We start from the raw sequence: 10,330 nt of genomic DNA, 5'->3' as shown, positions 1-10,330 counted from the left end.
GGTCTTCCCCAATAGGTATACAGGGATTGTGCCCCATTCCGCTCCCACGTTGCCATTTCCGTGAGGACAAAGCTAGGACCTTCGTGGCTCTTTGTTTAAGGTTGCTGACCCCCTGGACTAAAGAAAGACGGGGTTTTGTTTTAAGTGACTGTGGCAGGTTCTTAATGTTGATTGTACCGGCTGAGGTATTTCTTTTTGCCCCTATTTTTATCTCGTTCTTCCTTTTTCTTCTTTCCTGCATCTTTTGAGGTAGAGCTTTTTATTTTGTAATTGTATAAGTTTTACTTGCATCTTTTAATCGCTTTTATTGAAAAATAAGAAAACAACTCCTCAATTCCATGGAAACAATTTCCACATGGACAGTAGCTACCAGCCCGTCAGTTCCATTAAATCTTTTATCTCCTAACATCAACCAAGGGAACTCTAGACCTCCAGTTGCCCTCCCATATACCCCACCAAGTAAAGGAGGGTGGGATTCATTACTACAGAGGTAGAGGGGGTGAGGCAGGGAAGGGAAGGCTGCTTGTAACAAAACAATCCATTTCAACATTATTAAAACAGGAACATCTGGACAGATCCTTTGAAAGACGACCAAACAGGGTTTCTAACTATCTTGTGTCACACAAGCTGCGTTCTGTTTGTGAGAAAACTGTGCTGTGAGCTGGTGTGGCTGGTCCCAAAGTGAGCTAATGTCCCTTGGGTGTGTTTGTCAAGCTCTGCCATTCGCGTGCCGAGGAGCAGGTGTTCATTTCACAATCGCAGGAGCTGGGAAGCGTTCTGTTGTGACCCACCAGCAGTCATCGGGGGCTGGCAGCAGATTCAGACAGTGAGGAGGTGCGGGAGGAACATGGGCCAGTCCTGGAGTCTGGGGAAGGCTCTGATGAGGGCGAAGATCTGTTCCTGACTTCGTGCCAAGTAATTACTGCTACAGCGTGGTGTTTGGTAGATATCGGCCTGGCAGCTCTCCAAGCCTGATCAAGGCCTGTAGTTGTGCAATCTCATGAAAGACTCTTTGCCGGAACTTTGCTGGAGAGGAATTCCCTTGAACCTAAATAAAAGAGGTTTTATCGGGATGAGGAGTCAGCTCTCTTCGGAAGCCTAGGTCAGAACATGTTCAGCTGGTTCTCTGCTTCTTCCTGGCTCTGTTTCCTTGCTCACCACCGTCTCCCTGGTCTTCCTCTCGGCTCACAATCGGTAAAGAGGGCAAGCGCAGCTTTTCAGCCAAAGCCCAAGTCCAGAGGCATTTTTCCACCAGGTGAGCTGTCCAGGTTTCCGTGGTGTTACCTAACAAAACACAGAATAACAGAGTCAAAAGGGACCTTGGAGAACTTCTAGTCTTTTCAGGATCAGCTTAATTTTGCGGTAAGGTAAAGGTTCACCTCGCCCATATGTGCTATTCGTTCCTGAGTCTAGGGGGCGGTGCTCATGTCTGTTTCAAAGCTGAAGAGCCAGCTGTCTGAAGACGTCTCCGTGGTCATGTGGCCAACATGACTAAATGCCAAATGTGCACAGAACATTGTTGCCTTCCCACCAAAGGTGGTTCCTATTTTTCTACTTGCATTTTTTTACATGCTTTTGAACTGCTAAGTTGGCGGAAGCTGGGACAAGTAACCGGAGCTCACTCCATTACACGGCGCTAGGGATTTGAACTGCCAAATTGCCAACCTTTCTGATCAACAAGTTCAGCATCATAGCCCCTGAGCCACCAGTAATTTTGCAGTAATGAAAGGCTAATATTTTCCAACTGCGTCTATTTCTGCATCGGAAAGTTTGTAAAATGGGCAAAAATATCAATCAACAAATGTCTCACGTAACAACAGAAATTTTGGACTCAATTGCGGTTGACCTGTACAATCTAAGCAATAAACTCCACGGATAAATATATTTTCTCTGCTTCCCGTCTCTTTCAATAGGTTCTGTTTATATTTCAGCCTTTGTGGACATTAGAGGGGGGAAATGAGAGTTTCTCAAATCAAGTGCAGTCTGTCACTGAATTTTCAAGAAAGGATTGGACAGCCATTGTCAGGGTTCCAAATAGCATCCAAAATTAAATCAGAATCCAAGGCAAAGTATTGCTCAAAGTTTCAATTTATTAAGAGAGCCATGTTGGCACATCTGAGAAAACCCAAATCTGAAAGTTTCCCAGTTTTCCCCACCCAGTTGAAAGTTCAAGAACTTGCCCCCACCCCCCACAAGTCCATCACATGGTCCAATCGCCCACTGCCATGTTGGCAGCTTCCACCGATCCAGTTCCAGAGATGCAAAGACAAAGGATGACCTTGGCTTTCCAGAAAGAATATTGTTATGGCTACATATCATCTAACTCCGTACAATCCCCCTCCCATTTTCCCACAATAGAAAATGCATAGTAGAAGAATAGAAAGTGTGGCAGCCAAAGATCCAAAATAAAAGATGGCTGCAGGCCTGACAGCCAATTTGTCCTGAATTTACTTATTTATTTTAAGAAAATTCATACGGCCACCCAACTCGCTCTTAGTGACTTCATGAATGGTATCAGGACTTGGGTTGGGGGTTGGATTAGAAAACCTCCGAGGCCCCTTCCAGACCTACGATTCTATGATTCTGGAGTGGAGGACAGCGAAAACCTCGTCTTACCTTTGTTCAGTTTCTTCACAAGGCTCTGAATCCTGTCCATATAAAGCAGATAATATTTCAGGGTGTACTGGAGGGGTCCCAGGCCTGGGAGGGTCTCCATCACTTCATCGGCCATGAAGGCAGCAATTTTGGGTGCACCGGCAGCGAGAATGGCTAAAACAGAAGCGAAAAGACGGGACTATGGAAGAAATCGAATATTTGAATATTCCCTATGGAACGTTGATTTAACTCTGGAAATATGAGCAACACAATAGGTGGAAAATACGCCTTTGAATATTTTAGCGATATGAATGGGGGGGGGAGTTAAAATAGGGATAGAAAATAGTGGAAGGGAAATAATAATTATATATCAATATGCTAAGATATACAAAAGGACAGAAAGTTGGTTCAGAAAGGAAGCGTGATAATAAAAGACATGTATAAATAATATGAAACAATGGAAACAAAATGTAATATTTAGGAATAATAAGACTATGTTTATGTGTACTGAAACATATGTTACCCAGTTACCACGCCATTCATGCGTTGAGATGTATAAAGAATACAAAAAATAAAAATGTGATTGCATTTTTTTAAAAAAGAATATTTGAATATTCCCACTCACACTAGTAATACCATTACTAAATTTGCAGATGATACAACAGTTGTGGGACTCATCTGGGGGGGGGGGGGTGTGAGCCTGCCTATCGAGATGAGGTGGAAGGGTTGCTTTCGTGGTATGGAGACCATAACTTGGTCCTTAACAGCAATAAGGCCAAGGAGCTTATAGTGGACTACAGAAGGAATAGGTCAGAAGTCCAGCCCTTCCTTATCAATGGACACTGAGTGGAGCAAGTGGCCAATTTTAGGTTTCTGGGGGTTATCCTAAAAGAGGACCTGACCTGGAGCAACTCACATTGCTGCCCTGGTCAAAAGGGCCCAGCAGAGATGATACTTCCTGAGACTTCTCAGGAAACAACAACTGAAGGGAAAACTGCTGGTGACCATCTACCTCTGCACCATAGAGAATATTTTAACTTACTGCCACTGTGTCTGGTTTGCCAATTGCACAGGGGCAGATAGGAGAGCGCTCCAGAGGGTCAACGTCATTGCCCAGAGGATCATGGGTTGCCCTCTCCCCTCTTTGGAAAAGCTTGATAGCTCTCGCTGCCTTAAGAAAGTTCAAAACATCCTCAAAGATCCGTCTCATCCCGGCTCCCTTTTTCTTTTGAACCATTACCATCTGGTAGACGGTACAGGACAATAAAAACTAGGACAAATAGATTGAAAAACAGCCTCTATCCCAGGGCATTAACCATATTGAATTCTACGGTATAATGCAATATTAATGTAATATCGGGTTTTCAATTTCAATTATATGCCATGTGAAGGATGTGTGTTTGTGTTTTTATTTTTATAGTTATAATGTACACTGAAGATGGCATTTAATTTCGTTGTACGAGGTGCAATGACAATAAAGTAAACTAAACTAAACTAAACTAAATGGGAGACTGAAAACAAGGAATTTGGACAAACTGGAGTCTTGAAAAAAAGGAAAACAATTGAAATAAGATACCACCTGGCAGTACAGTAAAAACAAGGACAAATAGGCTGAAAAACAACTTCTATCCCAGGACAGTAACTATATTGAATTCTACGGTATAATGCAATATTAATGCAATATCGGGTTTTCAATTTCAATGACCATATTTTTCAGATAATGATGCAATTTCCCCCCCAAAAAAGAGGGTGAAAAATAGGTGCGTCTTATACATTGAATGCAGCCATTTTTGGCCTTTCAAAACCCCGCCCCGCACATCCCATTTTTTGCAAAAATAGATGCTCAGAGGGTTTGGGAGGCCTGTAGGGTGCTCCTGGGGGCTGGGGAGGGCAAAAATGAGGGAAAATGGGCTCGTTTTTCACAAAACGGGGGTGTTTTTGCCTCCCAACCCCACCCCATCCCCTGGTTTGTGTTTTTGCCCTCCACGCCCCCCATTTTTGAATACCTGAGGCTGTGGCTGGCCCGATGCCCTTCAGTTCATTCAACTCCTTTACGGCCACTTCTACATCTGGGAGTTGACGGAAAGCTTTTTTGGTATGTTCCTTCACCATCTCGCTCGGATTAGCAGCCACCAGCTGCTGCAAACGAGGCCGAAATTTTCCTCTCTGCAAGGGCCGAAAGCAGAAATGATCCGCTTTTGAGTGCGAGTTGCAAGTGTTTAGCGTGATTTCCATTCTGCCGAATTGTACCATTTCGCCACCGTTTTGTCTTTGCTAGGCTTAAACCTTCTATCTCGTCTTCAGACTTCATGTTTCTAGTCTCCATCCTGGCTGTTCTCTTTGCTCCTCTTGGAACCCAAATAATTTTTGATTAAAAAAAAATTTTTTTAGCAAAAAATTGTCTGCTACAATGTCCTACCTGTCAATGACTTCTTCAGCTTCAACCTCAATAATACACGGGCAAACAACAGATACACACTCAAGGAAAACCGTTCCAAACTCAGTTGCAGAAAATACGACTTCAGCAAGAGAGTGGTTAACATCTGGAATGCTCTACCTGAGTCCATTGTTACATCCTCAAACCCCAGACAGCTTCAACCTTATATTGCCTAGTGTGGACCTCTGTTTAACTCTCTCCTATTCTATTCTATTCTATTCAACTCTAACTCCTATTCAGTTCTATTCTATTCAACTCTAACTCCTATTCTGTTCTATTCTATTCAACTTTAACTCCTATTCTATTCTATTCAATTCTAACTCTGATTCTGTTCTATTCTATTCTATTCAACTCTCCTATTCTGTTCTATTCCATTCAACTTTAATTCCTATTCTATTCTATTCAACTCTAACTCCTATTCTGTTCTATTCTATTCAACTTTAACTCCTATTCTATTCTATTCTATTCTATTCAACTCTAACTCCTATTCTGTTCTATTCTATTCAACTTTAACTCCTATTCTGTTCTGTTCTATTCTATTCAACTCTCCTATTCTGTTCTATTCTATTCAACTTTAATTCCTATTCTATTCTATTCAATTCTAACTCCTATTCTGTTCTATTCTATTCAACTTTAACTCCTATTCTATTCTTTTCAATTCTCTCCTATTCTATTCTATTCTATTCTATTCAACTCTAACTCCGATTCTGTTCTATTCTATTCAACTTTAACTCTTATTCTATTCTATTTTAACTCCTATTCTATTCTATTCTATTCTATTCAACTCTAACTCCGATTCTGTTCTGCTCTATTCTATTCTATTCAACTCTCCTATTCTGTTCTATTCAACTTTAATTCCTATTCTATTCTATTCTATTCTATTCAACTCTCCTATTCTGTTCTATTCTACTCAACTTTAATTCCTATTCTATTCTATACAACTCTAACTCCAATTCTGTTCTATTCTATTCAACTCCTATTCTATTTCATTCTATTCAATTCTAACTCCTATTCTATTCCATTCCATGTTTAGCCCTTCAGAATGAAATACCTACGGTAAGCTTCCATTCCATGAGTTTCGACAATTCCTCTTTTGTCAAGTATTTTTCCTTGCGCCCTGCAAGAATTTCGGGCAACTCTTCTTGATACCTTGAAAAGAAACAAGAAAAAAGAGACAGTAAAAACATACAGAGCCATCCTCATTCTCAGAGAGACCTTTTTAAGAAGCTTATGGAAAGAAAAAAGAGGGTTGGTAATGCACAAACCCTCTTAAAATGCGGTTAAATTCTGTCCTGCGCATGGAAAATTATCAGCTAGGCCAACTAGGGCTTATAACCTTTGTTAAAGTGTCCAAATTAAGGTAAAGGTTCCCCTCGTACATATATGCTAGTCATTCCCGACTCTAGAGGGCGATGCTCATCTCCGTTTCAAAGCCAAAGAGCCAGCGCTGTCCGAAAACGTCTCTATGGTCACTTGGCCAGCATGACTCAACACCGAAGCACACGGAACGCTGTTCTCTTCCCTGTTTTTCTACTTGCATTTTTACATGTTTTCGAACTGCTAGGTTGGCAGAAGCTGGGACAAGTAACGGGAGCTCACTCCGTTAGGCGGTGCTAGGGACTCGAACTGCCAAACTGCTGACCTTTCTGATCGACAAGCTCAGCGTCTTAACCACTGAGCCACTGCGTCTTTTAAACTGTCCAAATTGCACATCAGTAATTTACCACTGATCCAAGGCAATTAGTTTCTTCTTCTTGCTTCCCATAGCTTCAATCACATCCTGATAAATCTTCAAAACGGCTTCCCAGGAGGCTGGATCTTCACACGCGTAAAGACCCCCTTTCCCTGACATGCTTTAAGGCTTCCTGGAACTGAGAGGAAAAAAAATCAAAATATTAGGTAGCCAAGAGCAGAGAGGTCCTTTTTATATTTGGTTGTTTAAAACAGTCTTTCTCAAGTTTGGCAAACTTTAAGACAGGGGGACTTCAACTCCCAGAATTCCCCAACTGGATGGGGAATTCTGGGAATTGAAGTCCACCCGTCTTAAAGTTTGCCAAACTTGAGAAAGACTGATTTAGGGTATTATTATATAAACTCTGACCCAAAATAATAGCCAAGTCAATCATATCCAGCATATTCTAAGCAAAGCCCTTGTTTATACACCTTGGTTCATGTTTTTGATTTCAGCCCCAAATCTTTCAAGAAATAATCCGGATTTAGCTCAATATGGGATCCCTTCCATCGTGGGTTGCCACTTGTCACTCAAGGCTAAACCTCTCAGCTATAATTCTTTAATGTAATTGTGGTCAGATATATACCCAAATGTGCTATGATGCACAGACACACCAACATGCAGCTTTGCCAACTTTGTGGGTTATTTATTTTGATTTTTGGGTATTTTTGAGTCAATGTTGGTTCTTTTTGACCGTACAAATTCCTGCAGTTTCCTTGGCAATGTTTCTTGGAAGTAGTTGCCCTTGCCCGCTTCCCAGGGCCAAGAGAGAGTGACTGGCCCAAACTCTGAGGCTTGCATGCCCAAGGCAGGACTAGAACTCACAGCCTCCCAGTTTTTAGCCTGATGCCTTTGCTATTACATCAAACTAGCCCCCATTAAGAATAATAACGATAACTATCCGTACTAGTATTATGATAATAACTATGTTTAATGTTAGTATTGTATTTTTATTAGAAGATATGTTGAAGGAGATACAGAGCTCTATAGTGTTTTAAATATTCAACGTATTATAGCTTATGGAAGAACTTATGCACAGAAATATTTGTACCCAGGCGACACACTGCTTATGGAAAGATGTTGTTTATTAATCTATTTATTTATTTCGTCAAGTATGAATTAGGTAACAGATACAAGCGTAGACATGATTATGAATACATGAAAGGTATACGAATATTAGGACAGGGACGGTGGGCATGTTGGTGCACTTATGCGCGCCCCCTTTCATGGACCTCTTAGGAATGGGGTGAGGTCCACAGTAGGCAGTTTAAGGTTAAAGTTATGGGGGTTTGGGGATGAAACCACAGTCAGGTAGAGCATTCCAGGCGTTGACCACTCTGTTACTGAAGTCGTATTTTCTGCAATCAAGTTTGGAACGGTTGACCTTGAGTTTGTATCTATTGTACGCTAGTATCTATTGTTGCAGTTGAAGCTGAAGTAGTCATTGACAGGTAGGATGTTGTAGCAGATAATTTTATGTACTACGCTTAGGTCAAATTGAAGGCGGTGTAGTTCTAAGTCAGTGTTTCTCAACCTTGGCAACTTGAAGATGTCTGGACTTCAACTCCCAGAATTCCCCAGCCAGCGAATGCTGGCTGGGGAATTCTGGGAGTTGAAGTCCGGACATCTTCAAGTTGCCAAGGTTGAGAAACACTGTTCTAAGTTGTCTAACCCCAAAATTTCAAGCCTGGTGTCATAAGGGATTCTGTTGTGAGTAGAGGAGTGGAGGACTCTTCTCGTGAAATATCTCTGGACTCTCTCGACTGTATTGCTGTCCGATATGCAGCGCGGGTTCCAGACAGATGAGCTGTATTCGAGAATTGGTCTAGCAAAGGTTTTGTATGCTCTGGTTAGCAGTACAATATTCCAGGAGAAGAAGAATGGTTATATATTTTTTAAATTGAAACTAAATAAATACAACTTTTTAAAAATAAGAATAATAAAGTCCCTGCAGTTTTCTTGGCAAGGTTTTTGGGAAGTGGTTTCCCACTGTCTCTTTCCTAGAGCTGAGAGAGAGGATTGACTCATGGTCATCTGGCTGACTTTATGCCCCAGACAGCACTAGAACTCCCCATCTCCCAGTGTCTAGCTTGGTAGACACCAGTTACTTTTAATTTTGGTTTAACTTGCAGCAGCATCAACCGACTGAACTCCAATGTATCTTAGCAGCCTCCCCCTTGGGTGAAACGATCAAAACTTAACAGAATAACAGAATTGGAAGGGACCTTTGAGGTCTTCTAGTCCAGCCCAGGAAGGAGACCCTGTACTATTTCGGACAAGTGGCTGTCCAGTCTCTTTTTAAAAACCTTTAAAAGTGATGGGGGATTAGGATCCAACCCGCACTTTAACCAACCAGTTTGGAAAGAGCCGCCCCCACCCCAAGTCAAGGCCCATCAACCACGGTTAGACTCAACAAGCCAGCGGTTGCTCCCTCGACCAGCTTCAAGGAAGACCCCCTTCATCCTTTTTGAGTCGATCCGTTTCCCCGCCCGGGGAACAACCGAGCCAAACCGCTCCTGCCCGCCGGCGCCCCCCACTCCCCGCGCCCGACCGTTAAGCCAACCGACGGTGCGCAACCGGAGCCCACTGGGCGCAAAGCTGGGGTGACGACGAGCCTCCGAGGTCGCCCTCCTGCCTGCTTGCCCGGCGCTCGCTCGGCCGCCCCCTCCGATCCCTCGGCTGGACGGAAAGCGTGGTCGTCCGCCCGCCTCCTTGGCCGGCGCTCGCTCGGAGACCCCCTCCCCACGCACTCACCCTCCTGGGCGCAATCACTCACCGCCCGCCGGAAAGCGAGATCGCCCACCCGCCGGCTTGCTCAGCGACCCCCTATCCACCCCTCCTCCCACTCCGACGTCACCGGCATCCTGAAAGCCAGCGCTCGCTCAACGACCCCTTACACACCCACCCAACTAGGACCCCCTCCGATCCCCCGGCTGGGCGCAGCCGCTCCTCGGCAGCCGGGAAGCGAGATCGCCCAACTGCCGGCTCGCTCAGCGACCCCTTCCCCACTCACCCATCCCTCTTACTGCAACCCCCCCCCCGACTGAACTCATCTACTCACCGTCGGACGGAAAATCAGGTCTCTCCCCCACCCCCGCCTGCTTACCCAGCGCCGGCTCAACGACCCCCTTCCCCACCCACCACTGCCTCCCCACTGCCCCTCCCGACTGGGCTCAGACACTCACCGTCGGCCGGAAAGCGAGATCGCCATCCTGCCGGCTCGCTCAGCGACCCCTTCCACATCCACCCACCCATCCCTCTCTGATACCCCTCCGGATTGGGCTCATCTACTCACGGTCGTCCAAAAGCCAGATCTCCCCGCCGCCCGTTTAGCGACCCCCTTCCCACCCTCTGGGCTGGGCTCATCTACTCACCGTCGTCCGCAAAGCCAGGTCTCCCCCCGCCGCCCGCTTAGCGACCCCTTTCCACAGCCAGCCAGCCGGTTCCCCCTCCTGCCGGTCGTGGCGGCCGGGCGCAGCAGTAGCAGCAGCAGCCGCCGCCGCCGCCGCCGATCCCTCCCCTTCCTCCTTGCCACGGCAGCGCTCCGCCCGTTCCTCCCGGCTGCT

The 10,330-nt window shown here is 44.8% G+C and overlaps 1 protein-coding gene across 1 annotated transcript; it reads right to left on the bottom strand.

Annotated features, from left to right (window-relative positions):
• Nucleotides 1-289: 289 nt before the first annotated feature.
• Nucleotides 290-10,263, bottom strand: LOC148042713 (uncharacterized). The gene is made up of 6 exons (XM_087729472.1): nt 10,139-10,263; nt 6,757-6,903; nt 6,088-6,181; nt 4,602-4,761; nt 2,617-2,769; nt 290-1,284 (listed from the first exon to the last, which is right to left on the bottom strand). The coding sequence occupies exons 2-6, from the start codon at nt 6,882-6,884 to the stop codon at nt 1,115-1,117; spliced, it is 705 nt and encodes a 234-aa protein (XP_087585598.1). The 5' UTR covers nt 6,885-6,903; nt 10,139-10,263; the 3' UTR covers nt 290-1,114.
• Nucleotides 10,264-10,330: the final 67 nt, after the last annotated feature.

The sequence above is a fragment of the Thamnophis sirtalis genome, unplaced genomic scaffold, assembly GCF_051295495.1.
Source record: "Thamnophis sirtalis isolate CommonGarterSnake01/CBP01778 unplaced genomic scaffold, rThaSir2_p1.2 scaffold_14, whole genome shotgun sequence".
Taxonomy (NCBI): domain Eukaryota; kingdom Metazoa; phylum Chordata; class Lepidosauria; order Squamata; family Natricidae; genus Thamnophis; species Thamnophis sirtalis.
Note: the sequence above shows the minus strand (reverse complement) of the source record. Positions and strands in the feature narration are given on the sequence as shown.

What these genes read in the sequence shown, in the direction of transcription:
- LOC148042713 (XM_087729472.1), bottom strand. Translation starts at nt 6,884, where the DNA reads ATGTCAGGGAAAGGGGGTCTTTACGCGTGTGAAGATCCAGCCTCCTGG. An exon ending in CTAATTGCCTTGGATCAGTG is followed by an intron (nt 6,182 to 6,756) that starts GTAAATTACTGA and finishes TTTCTTTTCAAG; the next exon opens with GTATCAAGAAGAGTTGCCCG. An exon ending in TCATGGAATGGAAGCTTACC is followed by an intron (nt 4,762 to 6,087) that starts GTAGGTATTTCA and finishes CGGCCCTTGCAG; the next exon opens with AGAGGAAAATTTCGGCCTCG.